This window comes from Leptodactylus fuscus, chromosome 7 (assembly GCF_031893055.1).
Source record: "Leptodactylus fuscus isolate aLepFus1 chromosome 7, aLepFus1.hap2, whole genome shotgun sequence".
Classification (NCBI taxonomy): Eukaryota; Metazoa; Chordata; class Amphibia; order Anura; family Leptodactylidae; genus Leptodactylus; species Leptodactylus fuscus.
In genome coordinates this window covers 50,297,937-50,317,689 of record NC_134271.1, presented here as the reverse complement: position 1 = coordinate 50,317,689, position 19,753 = coordinate 50,297,937, and the positions used below count along the sequence as shown (strand labels likewise).

Below are 19,753 nucleotides of genomic sequence, written 5' to 3'. Positions count from 1 at the left end.
TTTTCTATATACAGCTGACATCTTTGCTGAAAACTTTGTGCCTGCTTGGAGAGGAAATGACGGCAGCTTCTTTGGAATGTTTTCCATTTTCTTTCCTTCAGCCACTGGGATTCTAGCTGGAGCTAATATTTCGGGAGATCTTAAGGTACATTGAATACAATAGATCATATCAAACTGAAATACAGATGTAGCAGTTAAGCCTGACTTCTGCAACTGGTTTAACTACTACAGTATGATATCTTATCACAGAGGACAACAAAACCCAAAGAAAAGTCATTGAAAACATTTATATCATATATTTACCGTATATACTCGATTATAAGCCGAGTTTTTCAGCACAGTTTTTGTGCTGAAAAAGCCCCCCTCGACTTATACTTGAGTCCAACAAAAAAAGAGAATTTTTTTTTTTTTTTTTTTGTGGGGGTATCTATGACCAGCCACAATAGTAATGTATTGAATCTCCCATAAAATAGTGAAAAAAAAATATAATAAAAAATTAAATAAAAGTTCTAAATCACTCCTTTCCATAGAATACATATAAAAGTAGAAAATTACTGTGAAACAAATACACATTAGGTATCCCTGTGTCTGAAAGTGCCCGGTCTACTGAATATAGGGTATCTGCAGTACTCCTGATCCATCGGGAAGGGGTTAATAGGAGCACCGCAGATACCCTATATTCAGACAGACTGAATTCCAAGTGGGGAAAAAAAACCCAGTCCTCAAGCTCAAGGAAGGGGCAGACAGACAACCAAAACACCCCATCCCCTTTCCCAGCACCCAGCATCTACTGCACCCAAAAACTCTGACCATTTTAATTTTTGAAATTTTCCAGTAGCTGCTGCATTTCCCCCCTCGGCTTATACTCAAGTCAATAAGTTTTCCCAGTTTTTTTGTGGTAAAATGAGGAGCCTCGGCTTATATTCGGGTCGGCTTATACTCGAGTATATACGGTATATATAATACAATTAATTATGTTTAGGCATTTTCAACACACACTCACATTGTGTTTGCTTCTATGTGTTTTTATGTAGTTTTATTTTTTTCCTTACTCAGGACCCAGCAGTCGCTATTCCTAAAGGCACTCTCATGGCCATCTTCTGGACAACCATCTCATACCTGATTATATCTGCCACTATCGGTACAGAGATTAATAAACAACAGTAATAAACATATGTACTGCTTTGCCAAATCTTATATCACATCCTTAACTACATCCTAACATAATACTGTGTACTTCATTGTAGCCTTTGATAGGAAAGTGGCCCACGTATGTACAAATATCATATTTTTCCCATTGCAGGCTCCTGTGTGGTTCGAGATGCCTCTGGTAGTCTGAATGACACCATTATTGAGGGAGGTACAAACTGTGTTGGGCTTGCTTGTGGATACGGATGGAACTTCACCAACTGTGCCCTTAACCAGAGCTGTAAATATGGGCTGATAAATTATTACCAGGTACTTCAATTGTAGTTGGTCTGAATTAATGGACACATTAATCTTTAGTGGGTATTAAAATGCCGTCCTTTCATCGACTGGTAGGGAAGAAAATAGAATTGCCATTTAGAGGTCTTAAAGGGGTTTTCCTGCCCAAAATCAAATTTTTATACTGATGACCTATGCACAGGATAGGTTGTTAGTATGTCATATGTCGGTGTCTGACCCTGCACAGATCACGTGTTCTAACGGTCTCCGGGTACCAGAAGTAATATGAGCATCACAGAGGCCCTGTCTAATGCATAGCACTGGTTCTAGTAAACTGCAACGCTTTTCCTATAACTTGAATAGGAGCACCACTGCACTGCCGCTCGTCCACCAGCAGCTTCCGGCACCCAGAGGCTGCTACAACACATGATCTGACCCTGACAGATTACAGATTACATACTGAAGATGGTTTATCCTGTGGTTATCATCAATATGAAAATTCAATTTGGGGCTTGACAACCCCTTTATGAACTACATATTGCAGACAAATGGGAGCTGCCCAGAATTCCTTTACCAGTCAGCAACAGATTTCAAGAACTTATTTACAAGACAGGGTTTTACATTTGATATACATTTTTTTGTAAATAGACACCTAGTGCATATATTTATAGGCAAGTAATGGGAAATATCTATTGGGTGAATGAGTGTTAGTCCAATACACGTATGACCACACTAAGTGTTAGGGAATGGACCTGCAGAACTAACAGTAGACTTTATTATATATTTTAAAGTTTTTTTTTCTCCTGTTATTTCCAACCATCTTTGCCTGCACTGATCACTATTTCTGAAATCCTTTATCTAGAGATAAGCTTAGCTCATGAAAGTCTATGGAGAGGGGCAGGGGGAGCAGGCTGAGTAGGCCGAGAGCAGAGAGATAACAGGCACAGCTGTAGCTTTAAAGTGAAGGCCTTCTCTCTCTACAAAGGTGGTTTATCAGCTGAACTTTGAAGCCATGGCCATGTCTGTTATCTCTTTGCTCTCTGTCATTATAGTATTGTCTGTCCCACCACCCTGCTCTTCCAGGTCATGGACACTGGTCTGCAGTCCCTACCCATAGAGTGCATACTTTGGCTCTTCAAAACAATGAAATATTCTACTGTTCTGTTCCAGTCACTCCACTGCACCTATGGTATGTTTAAGGTATATTACCCCACATAAAGATGTCTAAGAAAAAAGTTCCTAGCTTCCTAGTTTCTTTTAAGCTGTTTCTGCTACTATGTTTCATGATTACCAAGTTTCATAGTAGATGAGGTTGGATGAAGACAGATACCCTACAGATTACCTGCATTTGAATTCAGATTGCGTATCAGACTCTGAACCTGTTTTCTCCACCAAGCCTGATATATGGTACTATTTTGCATGAACTCTTCCTGTCCTGACCTTGGACTATCCATTGACCATGTTTCTGCCTGTACCCTGAGTACCAAACGTTGACATGTCTTGACCTAATTGGGTTAGCTGTCATTATCACCAAGACTAGTCCTATCAGTAACAACCTGGTGGTCCCCTGCAGCAGAGTTCAGATTTACAAACAGAGGCTAAAGGGTGAATACCGCTTAGGCAACATCCTCAATAGTAGCCCAAAGTTGAGCTGGTTTAGTGACACAGTGGTTCCACACCCGCTGCATTACAGTCATCCTCCATTCTCTATAAACTTTACCAAGCTGGAGCTTATCTCTGTGTACCACCTGCAGAATATGGATCTGAAGATTAACTTCAAACAGTGATCAGCACAGGAAAACGACAAATAGCAAGGTTCAGAATATATATAATGTATATTACAAAGTTTACTGTTATCACCTGCACTTTTGATTAACATACAAGTTTAGGTATACTTTAAGACCTAATGCAAAGTTTCTTAATTTTAAGTTTTGAATCAATAGAAAGAGTTAAAAAAAAAGTTTGTAACGGTGTGCTATGATTTTAAAGGGCATTACCACCTACTGTGTGTGTTTACTAATAACATATCATTATGTGAATTTGAGGCAGTGACCTCATTCCACTATTGTAAGGAAGTGTATATTCCAAGTAACTGTGTAATATAAAATTGACTCTCTATGATCCATTTTTGATGGTGACCGCTTCTGACATTCTGACCCCGCACAGATATTTTCATAAAATTCTAATCACAGATGAACAAAAGTCTCATTAAGCGTCATTGAAATTGATACATCAGCACTTCCATAACATCCTGTGTACATTTCCTTTCTAATCTGTGTATTTTGCAGGCTATGAGTATGGTATCTGGATTTGCCCCTCTTGTTACTGCTGGGATTTTTGGTGCCACCCTGTCATCAGCTTTGGCTTGTCTTGTCTCTGCCCCTAAAGTATTTCAGGTACAGTATAACTGAATAGTGTGTATTTCTAAATATGGTATATACTGTATAATATGGTAATATATGTTTGTTAAGGTCACGTCATATGTGCAGTGAATTGTTATTCTTGACAAGTCGCCTACATATCTGAATAGAAGACTACCATAAGAATATTAAGACGATGAAGAGAAAGGAAACCGGCAGCTCTCCGAGGAACGTAAAAATTAACTTTTAATTCCAAAAAGTTAAAACATGTAATACATAACCAACAAAGTGACGAAAGAAATTAAAGAAAACCTCCCATAAAAAATGCTACTGAGAAAGAGACGATACAGTCTCGAAACAAGTCAGTAGCGTTTTTTATGGGGGGTTTTCTTTAGTTTCTTTCATCACTTTTTTGGTTATGTATTACGTTTTAACTTTTTGGAATTATAAGTTAATTTTTACGTTCCTCGGAGAGCTGCTGGTGTCCTTTCTGTTCATCGTCTTTCATTATGCTACTCCTTAAAGTCCGGAGTATCCATGCACCTCGAAGGTAACTTCACATAGAAGACTCATATGTGAAGGTGAGCCACAATTACTTCTTTCCTTTCTATATTATAAGAATATTAACCCTAGAATAGTGCTTAAAGAGGACCTTTCATGGTTTGGGCAACAGGCAGTTCTATATATTGCTGGAAAAACGACAGTGTACTGAATTCAGCGCATTGTCAGCTTTCACGATCTGTGCCCCAGGTGAAGAGCTAGCAGTCCTGGTAAAGTAGCTCTTCATCATCAGAAGGGAATTTCTGACAGTCTGTCAGGAATGTCCTTCTGCACAGCAGCGCCAATAGCGCTGTGCTCTGAGACTGGGGAGGAACGCCCCCTCCCCTCCTGATAATAATCTTCTAGGGGTGAGTACTGTGAGCACAGGGAGGGGGCGTTCCTCCCCGGTCTCACTGTACATCGCGATAGGCACTGCTGTGCAGAAGGACATACCTGACAGAGTGTCAGAAACGCCCTTCTGACTGTGAAGAGCTATGGTACCGGGAATTCAGCACACTGTCGGCTTTCCAGCAGTATATACAAATGCCTGTGCCTCAAACCATGAAAGGTCCTCTTTAAGGAAGTATAATTCAGTGTTGGAACTATGCAAGGGCCTATTCACACTGGCGTTAAGGCTCAATATAGTCAGGTTTCCATGCTGTGATAGGTAGACTAGTGTAATCTATTCTGTCCATTGTTCTCATGACCTACGGTATTTTATGTCAATATCATCCTTCAGGATCCATTAAAAAACCACATTTACCAGTTTCCAGTATAATTTTTTTGTTATGTTCTTGCAGTGCCTTTGTAAGGACAATCTCTACCCATTGATTGGCTTTTTTGGGAAAGGATATGGGAAGAACAATGAGCCAATTCGGGGATACCTCCTGACCTTTCTTATTGCAAGCGCATTTATTCTGATTGGTATGTCAGTCACATTACATTGATATGTTATATTGTGCTCTAGTTAATACAGGTACAGTACAGATTAAATTACCTGTAAAACATACTTATTAGTAGTCATACATTACTATTGTGACATTGTTCATACTCGATATGCAGTTCACCTTTTTCATTTTCCTGCAGGTGAACTGAACACTATTGCTCCGATCATCTCCAATTTCTTCCTGTGTTCCTACGCTTTGATAAATTTCAGTTGTTTCCATGCATCTATAACCAATTCACCAGGTAATATTAATACTTTTTAGAATTACAGAACCTCCAAAACCCCAGATCTGTGTCAAATAGACATTGCGGGCTTAGGGGGTCCATGTCTATATCTACTCAAAAGTTAACCTATTGGGGATTTCTGATTGATCAAGACCAAGGAGACGGCAAACAGGTTCCCTCACCAATTGGGCCCCCGGTTGCCTACTGCTCCAACCACTGAAGGTTATTGAACGTTCTTTTAGAGTGACAGGGCTAGACATGCTATATGATATTAATGGTAATAACTAACTAGAATAATCTTATAATTCCCCCTACAGGATGGAGACCTTCATTTAAGTATTACAGTAAATGGGCATCATTGTTTGGAGCAATAATCTCTGTCGTCATCATGTTCCTTCTGGCCTGGGAGTCTGCTCTTATTGCTATTGGCATTGTCATTTTTCTGTTGGCTTACGTCCTGTATAAGAAGCCTGGTAAGTACAGCTTTCCCAACATGACTTCCTTATTCTTTAACGCAATAAACAGTCTGCGCCATATTATTAGGTTGTACTAGTATGGTGTATGGACGATGCTAGTACAGCTGTAAGCTGTACTATATTCAGAAGAATGAGACTGAGCTGTAGCATGGCCGTATCACTGATGGATGCTATGTTACTTCCTGAGAAGTGGAGCTTTTTCTGAAGAAAGTAGAACTGTTTTCTAATCCTGGATAATCCATGAGAACAGCCTTCCTTTTGGCGCATTGTGATCTAGAATGGAGGGAGTATTAGAGCAGTTTGTGAGCAACAGAGCCGCCCCCAGTGCTCAAGATTGCTCATTTGCATATTCCAAAATAAATGAATACCTCATGAAGGCATGAATTTTCATGGGGAAAAAGCTTTACATTCAGGTGAGCCCGACCCATCTGTGTTGCTGGCAGTGGCATAAATATCGGGGTAGCAGTAGCCGCTGCCACACGGCCCAGGGCATTAGGAGGCCTGGCGGGCACCTGATTGTGTTTTTTGTTTTTTTTCTTTAATAGGCCGTTACCTGCTGGAGTAACCTCAGCAGGTAATGGGCCCTATTTACTTACCGACCCTCGCTCCTGCTCTCGGATGCCTGCGCTTCCCCTTCTGCAGAAGCAGAAGCGGCTGTGAGCAGGGGCGGGTATCGGTAAGTGAGAGCGCAGAACTGCAAACCCCACAAACACTGTTATCATTATACTTTGGTGTCTGAAAAGACCGCAGAGTATAATGATTGGAGACAGAGAGGAGGTGAGGGAACATAAAAAACAATGTTACTTACCTCTCTTTCGCAATCTGCGGGCCTGTTTGATGACATCCAAGACGACAAGTGGGCCAGGCCAGCATCATTATGCATAGTATCGCCGGCCTGGGTCAGGTAATGTCTAGTCTAAAAATGAAGATGGCTGAAAGTACCGGGAAGTGTGCCGGAACCAGGGAGAGGTAGGTAACATTGTTTTTTTATATTTGTATCCTCCCCTGGGTCTCCGATCACAATACTCTGGGGTCTGAAAAGACCCCAGAGTATAATAATTGTTCATGGGTAGTCCACAATGGAACATAATACTGTGTGCAGGGGACATTATGGGGCATTATGGTGTGTTCAGAGGCCACTATGGGGCATAATAGTGTGTGCAGAGGCCTCTATGGGGTATAATATTGTGTGCAGAGGCTACTATGGGACATAATAGTATATATAGAATTGTGGTTTGTGGATGGGGGGGGCCTGGGCTGCTTTATTAATGTTAATTTTTGTCTTATAAGACATGTTGTATGTGTAATATAACATTTGACATAACTCATTTATTGAATTCTTTTTTTTTACATTTCTTTCTACCATACAGAGGCAAATTGGGGGTCCTCTGTGCAGGCAGGATCCTATAACATGGCTCTGTCTTACTGTGTGGGGCTTAACCAAGTGGAGGATCACATAAAAAATTTCAGGTAAATATAACGTTTTTTATGTTGTTTTTTGGAAGCATCACATAAGGTAGCTATAGAAGCGGTATGGGTTTGGTGTTTGCAAAGTATGTGCCCCATAGACTGAGTTCCAGAAAGTACATTATCAAGCCATTGTGCTATAGCCAAGGTATTTAGATACAGAACTAGGGCAACTAACTGAATAAACTGAGATACCTATGAATAAACAGAGTTACAGTATAAATGATAATTGTCTGGATACTCTCAAACAATACTAGAGGGAGTATACTGTTATATATCCAATAAGCCTTATAAACTCCCTCCTTCATTGCAGGCCAGAATATTAGCATTTGATATTGTGGCTAAAGGGAGCATTGACAACAGCGTTATATTATTGAAGTGTATTTTTTCTGTAATGAAGTCCCTTATATCTATCTATATTGTCCCTCTTTTTGAGAGGATCACCTCTCTAGAAGATATTTTTTCACTGCAATTTTGGATAGTTGTCCAATGGCTATTACTGTGTTTAGATGGCGCTTTTCTTTGAATGTAGTAATAAAACCTAATCTGTGCATGAAATTTTGACCTTTATATCCTATAGACCACAGTGTTTAGTCCTGACGGGACCTCCAAACTTCCGGCCAGCTCTGGTGGATTTTGTAGGAACATTTACAAAGAAGCAAAGCCTTATGATTTGTGGAAATGTAATAGTTGTAAGTAGAAAGCAAGTTCTGATATATGGCTGTACTGAATGCATTGAGCTTATTGTATGACGTGTGTTACTACAGCAGCCTGCTTGTAGCAGATACGGCAGCAGACACTGTTCACTACATCCTGCTGTCGTACTCATTCTATTTACACACACATATCCAGGGGCAAACAGAGTAGTGTAACATGTGTCTACATAAAAACAGGTTTGTTGTTTGCAGCCATGTAGACATACACTATGGGTCTCCATGAGAGCTTAAGAAACAAAATGGGAGCCTGTGAAATACAGTAAAGTTTGTGTATCTTTACACAGGAGCGCAAAGTATTTTTGCTAAAGGACATTAGGAAACACTGCAGATATCTCTATGCTTTACTATTACTTTATTAAAGAGCTGCAGTACCCAAACTGGCCACTACACTTTGTACGACAAGTGAGCAACCCATTGTTCCCCACAAGTAAACATTACCAGGACCCCTGCTCAGTGGCGTAACTAGGAATGGCAGGGCCCCGTGGCGAACTTTTGACATGGGGCCCCCTCCAAGAGGGGTACATGGGCGTGTAGGCTGTTTGTGAATAAGAGGGTGACGTGGGGTTCAGGGGGTGTATAAGCAAGAGGGTGATCTGGAGGGGGGAACCCCCCCATTCCACCACACTCTTTCTCACCCACAGCCTGCACCCCCATTCCCCCTTATTTCTCACACACAGCCTGTGCCCCCAGGTCACCCTCTTTGCTCAAACACAGCCTTCACCACCCATTCCCTCCTCTTGCTCGCATAGGGCAGAATGGGGGGTGCAGAATGTGAGTAGGAGGGGTACATAGGTGTGCAGGCTGTATGTGAGAAAGGAAGGAATGGGGGTGCAGACTTTCTCACACACAGCATGCACACCCATGTACCCCTCTTCCTCACAGCCTATAACCCATTCCCCCATTGTACACTGACCTGTACAATCCGGGTAGCTCCGCCCACAAAAGACACTATGTTAGTAGATTAAAGGACCTTTGATGACGTCATGTCTCAGGTCCTTCAATCTACTAGTATAGATGTCGGCACAGGGCCTGGGGACAGCGGGCAGGAGATAGAAGTTTCTCCTGCCCGCTGTCACTATGCAAGTGCTGGGAGGCAGCAGGGGCCCGGACAGCAGGCCCCTGTTTGGATGCAGTAGTAAAGGCAGCAATTGCTGACTTTACTACTGTTAAAAGATGGACTGTGAAGGAGGCAGCTCCTCTCCATCTTCAGGCAGCCCCCGGCACTGCAGTAAATATGGCCCGTTACGTGATGGAGTTACACCAGCAGGTAACGGCCTATTTAAAAAAAAAAAAAAGAAATCCGCAGCGGTAGCAGCTGTCACCAGGCCCCCAAGTGTCCCGGGCCCTGTGTCAGCTGCTACCACGGTAGTTACGCCCCTACCCCTGCTGCTCTGGTTCAGCTGATATGCAGGGGTCCCAGGATCTAATATTGATAGGCCATCAATATTAGATACTGGATATCTCCTTCAAGTGTTTACTATCCATTTATGATTATTATTCTCCATTTCAAAGGGGTTTTCCCACCTCATGAAGTTAAGGCTTTATGACTGGTTGAGGCCTTACCTTTAGTACCTGCACTGATATTGAGGAGGAGATTGCAGATCTTGTTTAGTGCTCCATCTGTACTGTTAACCAGCGCACCTGCTATCCATAGTATATAGAAGGATGATAAAGGGGTGTCATTGTTAAAGTCAAAAATCGACTATATCATGGCTCAATCAGTCAGTCCAAATTAATAAGCATGTTTAAACTACTAATAATGACACAGACACTGCATTTCCGTATCAAATATCAGCCATGCTAGCCCCTTAGCCCAGCTCAGCACTACTGACTCTTTATTGAAAGTTCACACACTTAAGAAACAAAGAAAGGAGGAGTTACTGCCTCCTTGACATTCCTGAGCTGCTGTCCATCTCCCATTGGCTCCAAACTTCAATGTCCAGCTGGGCACCACCTCCTCTGACCTAAAGAATTCCACCAGAGGCATGGCAAGCAGGAACAAGCTCCATCTTGGATTCAAAGTCCTTTGTCTCAGATCTATGTAACCTTATTAAGGAAAAATTAGTATTTCTACAATATAAAGTATAAGAATCTTGATTCATGTTCTCAGACTTGACATCATATCCTAACAATAAGGCATCACATATTGTACATCTATAAGTATACTTCAAGAGGACCTTTCACCATCTCCAAGTTGTCCAGATCTGTATATCAATTAATAGGTTCTACTCCACTGATTTTGGCACTGATTCTACTCCACTGATTTGGAATTTTCTTCTGTAGCCCCCACTGTTCCCGAGCAATCAGAGCTGTTATCTTTGATATGCTATTTATTCTCTGTAATATCAGGCGGGCGGTGTCAGGCAGGAGCAGACAAGGGATGTCATTCTGAGCTCTGACACTGGCTGCCTCGGATTGGATCTCTGAACCACGATCCCCTGCCTGACACGCCCCCTTCTGACATTACAGAGCTTAAAGGGATTCTACCATTAAAACTTTTTTTTTATCTAGGTAACACGTCGGAATAGTCTTTAGAAAGGCTATTCGTCTCCTACCTTTGGAAGTAATCTCCGCCGCGCTGTTCGTTCGAAATACCGGTTTGTACCGGTATGCTAATTAGTTCTCTCGCAGCGATGGGGGTGTCCTCCAGCGCAGGAGATGCGATGGGGATGTCCCCATTGCTGCTCGAAAACCGACTCCAGCGCCGCCTCTGTCTTCTTCTGCATCCTCCCCTTCCTTCTTCGGCTTGACGTCGGACGCCTGCGCAGTACACTCTGTTCGGCGAACTTTGCTGAACGTACTGCGCATGCCCGCGGCCATAGTGCCGACACCGCAAGTTCGCCGAACAGAGCGTACTGCGCAGGCGTCCGACATCAAGCCGAAGAAGGAAGGGGAGGATGCAGAAGAAGACAGAGGCGGCGCTGGAGTCGGTTTTCGAGCAGCAATAGGGACGCCCCCATCGCATCTCCTGCGCTGGGGGACGCCCCCATCGCTGCGAGAGAATTAATTAGCATACCGGTACAAACCGGTATTTCGAACGAACGGCGCGGCGGAGATCACTTCCAAAGGTAGGAGACGAATAGCCTTTCTGAAGGCTATTCTGACGTGTTACCTAGAAAAAAAAAAGTTTTAATGGTAGAATCCCTTTAAATTGCATACCAAGCATCAAAACTAACTGCACTTGTTAGGGGGCGTTCACACTACCGTCGGTGTCCGACAAGTAGTGTCCGCTCAAAATCTGTCACGGACACTAGGAGCGGACACTAGCTGTGTCCGTGACACCTGTCATTCATCTCAATGGGCATCGGGTGCGTTCTTTTGCACTCCGTGCCCGTCCTTCCCTGTCCGCAAGTGAAGATGTCTGACTTCACAAGCGGACAGAAAAACCCTGCATGCAGGGTTCTTCTGTCCGCTTAAGAAGTCGGACATCTTCTCTTGCGGACAGGAAAGGACGGGCACGGAGTGCAAAAGAACGCACCCGATGCCCATTGAGATGAATGACAGGTGTCACGGACACAGCTAGTGTCCGCTCCTAGTGTCCGTGACAGATTTTGAGCGGACACTACATGTCGGACACCGACGGTAGTGTGAACGCTCCCTTGTTGAGAATGGTGAGAGCTGGAGAGGAAATTCCAACTGTACTTAAATCAGTGGAGTGGCAACTATTAACAGATGCAAAGAACTAGCGAAGGTGGTAAAATGTCCTCTTTAAATATAACACCTTATCTTTCGTACACAGGGTCCACGTAAACAAAAACTTCAAGAGCTGAATCCAGACGGCCATATTAAGTGGCTAAATAAGAGAAAAATCAGATCCTTTTATACGGGAATAATTGCTGATGACCTACGTAGTGGAACCCAGATGCTTATTCAGGTAATAATTTTATTTCTTTCACGTATCAAGCTTGAGAATAAGTGTCATATGTGTGCATAGCAACCAATCACACATGACTCAATTTTCCACAAAAATGGACAACAAATGCACAACATTAAATAAAACAGCTATTTTACTCCAAAATACAATTTCATAAAAATCTCATTCTTTTGTGAGAACCTGGCCAGTGAACAGAGATGAATAGCACCACATATGCACTACTTTTCTTTTCCTGCAGGAGCAGCATTCCACTGATCACTGTTACAGGAATTTCTTTCTTCTGACTGCCTGACATGTTATGCTCTGTCTCTTTAAAAATAGTTGTTCTACAGCTGTAGTGTATATTCTCCAGTTATAATACATACCAAAGCTGCTGCAGAACCTCATAATTTACACCTCAGTTGCTGAATATTATAATACAAACCTCAGATGCTTCAGATCTACTTTTCAAAAAGGAATGGGACATGCCAAACAAACATTCAGGGGAAGATAGAAAACTCCTGTTTACTCTTCAAAAATATGTTCTACTATAGCTGATATGTGTATTGTAAAGAATATTGTACTATTCCCTGAAATTTCCCCAATGTGGGACTATTAAAGGATTATCTTATCTAATATAGAGAGTTTTGTGACATGTATCTAGGTATACAAACCTGTAGCCTCATAATTTTTATAGAACCACAAACATACCTCCCAACTTTTGAAAAGTAGAAAGAGGGACAAAATGTGCAGCGCGCTGTGGTAAATTTGGCTCCGCCCACTTTTGTGTAGACTCCGCCCGTTCTTATTCATTTTCCATGTGCCCCCACACAGTATAATACTCCTACAGTCACCCGTAAATTATATGTCCCCCCTCTATCTCTCCCCCAGTTTCATATACACCCTTCATCTGCCCCCAGTTTCATGTCCCCCCTCCATCTCTGCCCCCAGCTTCATGTCCCCTCCATCTCTGCCTCCAGATTCATGTCCCCCCATCTCTGCCCCCAGATTCATGTCCCTCCATCTCTGCCCCCAGATTCATGTCCCCCCATCTCTTTCCCCAGTGTCATGCCATCCCCTCCTTCATCTGCCCACAGTTTCATGTTCCACCTCAATGTGTACACACATTAAACTCACCTTTTCCTCGCTCCCCTGCCGCTCTCTCCGCAGTCTTGCTAATACTGTTGTAGGTGCAATGTGACGTCATCACATCGCGTCTACACAGCCACTAGCCGGAATGCAGCAGCAAAGCAAGGAGCTGATCTGAGTTGAAGGGCATACCTCCCTCCAACCAGGACCACGGGACACATCACCGAAATCGTGAATGTCCCACGGAAATCGGGACGGTTGGGAGGTATGCCACAAACTCCATGGTGATATCTAATATTCAAATATAGTAGTATGAAGTTTGCGGTCATAATCCTATACATTAGGGTTGTTTTCAAACTATTGTGTGTTCTTATATAGGCATCTGGGCTTGGTCACATGAGACCAAATGTGCTGTTTTTAGGATATAAGAAGAACTGGCACTCGTCTCACCCAAGGAATATTGAAAGTTATGTGGCGATACTGCAGTACGTATGAACATCCCATCATTTATCATAGATTTGTAATGAAAGAATTTTTTTGAGAGAAGTCTTTCATTTCATATTCACTGGCTAACACGGTACAAGGATATATTTTTTCTTTTACATAGATTTGTATAAATAAAACTATTAATTTATGACTTTAAAAAAAGAGGATAACACTATTATATGTGTATGCATCAATAATATAACTATTTGTAATATTGGTAAAAAAAACAAAACGTTAGTTTTCTGTTATACCATTATATATGCTATGCTTGTTTCTCTTCTTAATTATTATTGCATGTTTTATGCTAAATGCTAAAGGAGATCTGTTTCCTTTACCACTTACTAAGCAGTTCTTCTGCTCATCATCTTCAATCTGACTTGCATAATAGTTTTCTCTATATTCAAACTCACACAGAACTTTTGCAGGGCCACATCTGTCCTGAGGCAAGATGAGTATCTCGCCTCAGGTGGCAGATTGCCAAGTGCCTCAGGGGGAGGCAAAGACAGTATTTGTCACAAGATTCGTCAGTAATGGAACTTCCAATACTATACTATGCGGTACCTTCAGACCCCAGAGTAAAATGAGTGGAGATCCAGGGGAGGTGAATAAACATAACAAAGAGTGTTACTCACCTCCCTTGGGCTCTGATCTTCGGGCCTCTTAAAGACATCATAAATGGCTTATATCATGTGGTTTATGTAGGTGTCACTGTGCGTCATTACGCCGACATGACCACTGAGGCCCAGTCTCTGATGTCATTCATGAGACCTGAAGAGGCCCGAAGACTGGAGTCCAGGGGAGATAAGTAAAAGTGTATGTTATGTTTGTTCACCTCCTCTGGGCCTCTGCTTATTATACTCAAGGGTCTGAAGAGATAATAATAATAATAATAGCTTGTGAGTGACCGAACTCAAAATTTTTGGAAAATTGGTTTAAAAAAAACAAAAAAACATAGGGGCCACTGTGGGATGCTGTACTGTGTGGAGGGGCCACTGTGAGAACCCTACCCAGGGACCCTCCGGAGTTTCTCCAATTCCTAGAGCACTGAGACTTGGTGACTGTCCCTGGCTTCTTTCAATCACTGCGCATGGACTCAGTGCAGCTTCATTGCTGAGTGATGTGCATGCGTAGTGGTAGTCAAGCCTAATTTTCTAGGGGGAAAAAGGGCGCCATTTTAATTTTTACCTTAGGCAGCAAAAAAGTCTTAATTGGCTTTGGCTCTGTGGAGAAGGGAGGTGTGGAGAAGGGGGCTGCTGCCAGCTAGTTTGATTTATTGCCTTATTCTGTGCACCAATAGCTCCTTATCTACAAACCTAGCAGTGTTAAAAGCACACAGTGTAGCAGAGTCTAGCAGCATTAGTTAGCTAAATACCTTTTCTCAGCATCTTCTTCCCCTCTTCTCTGTTCATAGATTCATATGTAGAAAGTAACTCAGCCTGAAAGTAGAGTAGAAAACATATTTCTTTAATAGGATACATTACAAAGCTTCTTATTTTCACAGGTACTGTTCATTTATACAAAGTTGTTTATAACTGGAGGTTTTAAAGTTTCAAAATAAAAAAGTTCAGTACCAACTCTGATCTTTAGGTGGCAGATACTCTACATTTAATCCTGCATAGAATGTGTTAGTTGATGTAGAGTGGGGGGCTGTCTGATTTAAGAAAAGTATTTCCCTAAAAGAGATTGCTTAGTTAATAGTCTTGCATTCAGGACCCTCACCTATGAACCAAGGAGTGACATCAAAGACTGTTTCTCACTCAGGTGGACCTAGGATCTTCTTACATTACTCAAGCCCTTTGATTTCAATGAGCACTTTATTTGTCCTTCTTTCACATTACTCCTAAGACTACTGCTGAGTACTGGGGTCACATCAGGATATCCTGTGGTTTTCTTATTATTGGATGGCTCTGATAACAATCATGGATTTCCCAAAACAGACAACCCTTTTAATAATACCAAAAGGAATACTAGTAATAAAGTTCACAGCGTGTAGTTATTATGTGTCTTATGGTGAAATTTACCAGTGGTCTTCCAGCATCTGATACTCATGGAGAATATCTCACTAGCTCTTTTCACTTGTCTCATCTCAATGGACCTCAATGGTCTTCAGTCTGAGTCTGAAAACAATTTCTCAATAGACAATCCTCTGTCTTGTAGTGATGCTTTTGACTTTAACTGTGGATTGTGCCTGCTGAGGATGAAAGATGGTCTGAACATGTCTCGTGTCATGCAAGCTCATAGTAAGTGCACTTCCACATATCTTTGTATCTCCTTTTATAGCATAGACTAGCTAGAGTAACAAGCTGATATTGTTCTACATAGTAAATCCTGTGTACCAACAAACAGAGGAACCAAAGTTGAAAACTTGTGCTGAAAACGGAACAGACTGCATGCCTCAAGGAGCATGTAAGTAACCACTGTGGTTTAGAAGTAGTGGACAATACTGTAAGCCATAGAATGGACTCACCCTATAACTCATAATGTGATCTGTCAGCCATTAAAGATAGGCAACAACATAGTGTCACTTAAAACACTCCATCATCCATCTCTCTTAAGATGTCAACCACAGGATCTGCTGTCTTGTAGATCTTGGAGTACATTATACACATTAGATGGTCGGGTGGTCCCACCACAATCCGCAGGATCAGCCACTGAAAATCTAATGTGTATTGGCAGCTTTACAGTGGGAAGGGGTTTTTGCACAGATACAGGACATTGTGTCTGTACAAAAAAAACCAAAAACGGTTTTCCAGATGGAGAGGCTGCATACGGAGACCGGCGGTCACCTTTAAAAACTCATTCAAATTAATGGGTTTTAAAGATGTCCACTGGCAAGTCGTCCCGTGTCCAGTTTCCCTGGGGTTTAGGAAAGGAACCCCAGGGTGGACAGCGGCGGTAGTGTGAATGCCCCTAAGAGTGATTTAGTCAGCCATGTGACTTTTAAATTTGGTCGATTGTATTGCAACCGTCAGTTCACAGTAGCATTTGCAGAATGACTCTAATGTTTGTTGATGAAATTTTTGCCTGTAAAATAAATAAAATTGTAATAATATGTCATTTCTGTGAATTACAGTGGACCCTGAAACTGTTACAGATGAGCAGCAGGCCAGCACCGTTTTCCAGATTAACCAGGGAAAAAAGACAATAGATATTTACTGGCTCTTTGATGATGGAGGTATATGTATGTGTATATAGTGTATATATATTGGGCTAATTCATTTGTCTGCCTTTATTAACTTTTCAAAGGAAAAATTAAATGAAAATAAGTGATATTACTAACCTTTTAATGCCATGTTACATACCTGCAAAATGGCATTGAAATCATGTTAATGGCTGCGAGGATCTGCAGGCAAAATGGCATCTTCCTCAGGAAAAAAAATCATACAGCCATTAACATTCAGTTTAAATACTGCATACCCACGCGGCTTCCTGCTGTACCATGGCATGCAATAGTTGTGTGGCCCCACGAGATCCATAGCTTGTCAAGAATACAATCCAGCGGAGGTGGCTACAGCAGGATATTCTGCTTCCAATTTACTTTTATGCAGATGTATCTGCACAGGAGCTCAGTATGTCAGGGGATCATATAACCTCAACAACAACAACTATTAGACTGCAGGTAAATATCTAATCTAGTGGTCTTCATGGATGATGGTTACAGGCAGATTGTAAGAGAGACATACAGGGATTCTATGTGTTGATTCTTTAGAAAACAAGGGGCCCATAACTGTTCATGCACAGGGGCCTTCCGTTCTCCATGTCGGCCTTCAGCCATATTAGTATTACCAGGATGTTTGTATTCAGTTTTCATGATTGTAGGTGACATGAAGGTAATCCCTCTACCTTATAGCCCATCAGGAGGAGTTGCCTCAAACATTTGATGGAACTATCCCAAGGGTCAGGTTCCCTTCCAAACAGTATGGACACTGAACAAACATCAATGCTTAGCTTAACACAGGCTTCTGTTTATGGCAGGACTGACTCTACTGATCCCCTACCTTCTGACCCGTAAAAAGAGATGGGAGAAAGTTAAAATCCGAGTCTTTGTGGGAGGACAGATCAACAGGATGGATGAAGAGCGCAAAGCGTAAGACTAATTCCATAATGATAAATATACACAAAATGATTTACATACAAAGAAGTGTACAACCTTTCACATCATGAGTTGTCTTCATATAGCAACGTTGTGTTTTTCACAAACATTTTAGATCTCTGCTGTAGCTGATAAATTGCTGCATGGGTTAATTTAATGATCTTAATGTATTAAAGTGTCCTCCCAATTATAAAACTACTTATCATAAATGAAGAGTACAAGTGAATATAAGAAAATGTGAAATATATTATGAAGCAAAAAATGCTTTGTTCTCAATTTATCAGGCTGAGTTACTTTTAACACAGAAATCTATGGAAAGGGGAGGGGGAAGAGGAGGAGGAAAACTGTCTAAGAGGAGAAGAAAGCATTATTCTTTAATACATATTTAAGACATATCGAAGCATCTTATCTTATATTCACCTGTACTCTTCATTTAAGAAAAGTTGATTTATAATTGAAGGTATTAAAGTACAGGGGCTTCATCATCTCGAAATGTAGATTTCTAGTAAATGTCTATCCATGAGGATGAGTTGGATTCATAAGTGAGGTAATATATGGTTCCATGCTGTTCATTAATACTATCACTTATGTGTTATGACAATTATTATCCAACAACAATAGAATCAACAGATTTTACTGGCATTTTATTATTTTAGCTCAATAATAGTTATTGTGTTACAGGATGATCTCTTTGTTGAGTAAGTTCAGAATTGGATTCCATGAAGTTCACGTTTTACCAGATATCAACCAGAAACCACGGCCTGAACAGTAAGGACACTGGGAACCTGCAATTTTTAATTTATTTTTTTTTGTGCTCAAAAAGCACATACTTATTCATGATCTCAACATGATTCTATATGATATATAAACACACAATAACCAATTCACATCAAACTGTTCTGTGAGTTTAATATCAGAGAAGATTCTTGAGGATGATGGCCTTGCTCTGATATCTCAAGGCTGCTTTAGTAAGGCTGGTCTTACACGACCTTCAGTTAAGTCCACAAATGGTCCGCAATTGTGGGTTCTCACATTGTATTCAGTGCGGCCTCTTACACGGACACACCATGGCATAGACTGTGCCATAGAACTCTACGGAATGACTTTTTGGAGTGAAATTTAGTGTTGCTGATCCGCAAATTGCGGACCTCAAAAACCACTACGGTCGTGTAAGACCAGCCTTACTAAACAACTAACAATAGCCTGTCCAGTGTTGACCAGCTTTGAAAAAAAAAACTTTTCAAGAGCCCATACACAAGACTGTTTGCTAGGTCAGTTTGCTATCCGTGTTTTTCCCAGATAGCACACTGACCCACTCATTTCTCTCGGCCCAAGCACATGACCGTGCACAGCCCATGTACAGTTGGGGCAGAAGCGCGGCCGATGCATGGACAGCACAACGATGACATCCATGTGGCTGTGCCATTCAATCACGGCCGGTGGCTCACACAAGGGGCCTAATGTAAAAAGTTTTTTTCTTCAAAGATGGTCACCTCAAGCTAACTCATCGGTAGTACCAGTATTATCAGGCTCCCCTGAGGACAGGCAGGTAATGTAAATCACATGGCCCAAGACAACATTTTGCAGTTAAGATCTCATTCTACATATCAGTCAAATAAACTATTGATGTTTGTTGACAGTGTGAAGAGGTTTGAAGATCTTATTGCTCCATACATGCTGAATGACGGCTTCAAAGATGAACTCCTGGTCAATGAGATGAGACGTGACTGTCCATGGAAGATATCAGATGAGGAAATGAAGAGGAACAGGGCCAAGGTATGAATACATTTACACTGTGCAGGTATGGAGCGCCTTTGATAAGTCAAAAGTAAGCAGCTGTCTCCAACAGATAAACCTGTAAACCAGCATTGCTTGAGAAACCAGGCAAATCTAATTGTACTATTATTTGACGCCGTAACTAGAATTGTACATAATGCTAAGACTGTGTGGATGTATTCCCATTCTCCTCTACAATATCTCTTCCCCACATAATCGAAATGAAGACATAGAAGGTTACCTCCTTTTCTGTGGGCAGCAGTCGGCCACATCTTTTTTTGGCAAACAAAAACACAACAAAG

The 19,753-nt window shown here is 41.6% G+C and overlaps 1 protein-coding gene across 1 annotated transcript in view; it reads left to right on the top strand.

Moving 5' to 3' along the window:
• Positions 1-19,753, top strand: part of SLC12A3 (solute carrier family 12 member 3) — a 34,329-nt gene that overhangs the window by 8,287 nt on the left and 6,289 nt on the right. The window contains exons 8-24 of the mRNA XM_075281870.1: positions 15-145; positions 1,057-1,141; positions 1,304-1,458; positions 3,714-3,821; positions 5,126-5,249; positions 5,412-5,513; positions 5,813-5,968; positions 7,342-7,441; positions 8,019-8,130; positions 11,894-12,028; positions 13,475-13,581; positions 15,740-15,822; positions 15,905-15,988; positions 16,656-16,757; positions 17,558-17,669; positions 18,357-18,443; positions 19,316-19,451. Of these exons, the coding sequence (XP_075137971.1) occupies positions 15-145; positions 1,057-1,141; positions 1,304-1,458; positions 3,714-3,821; positions 5,126-5,249; positions 5,412-5,513; positions 5,813-5,968; positions 7,342-7,441; positions 8,019-8,130; positions 11,894-12,028; positions 13,475-13,581; positions 15,740-15,822; positions 15,905-15,988; positions 16,656-16,757; positions 17,558-17,669; positions 18,357-18,443; positions 19,316-19,451 (1,919 nt within the window). The remainder of the gene's footprint in view (positions 1-14; positions 146-1,056; positions 1,142-1,303; positions 1,459-3,713; positions 3,822-5,125; positions 5,250-5,411; positions 5,514-5,812; positions 5,969-7,341; positions 7,442-8,018; positions 8,131-11,893; positions 12,029-13,474; positions 13,582-15,739; positions 15,823-15,904; positions 15,989-16,655; positions 16,758-17,557; positions 17,670-18,356; positions 18,444-19,315; positions 19,452-19,753) is intronic.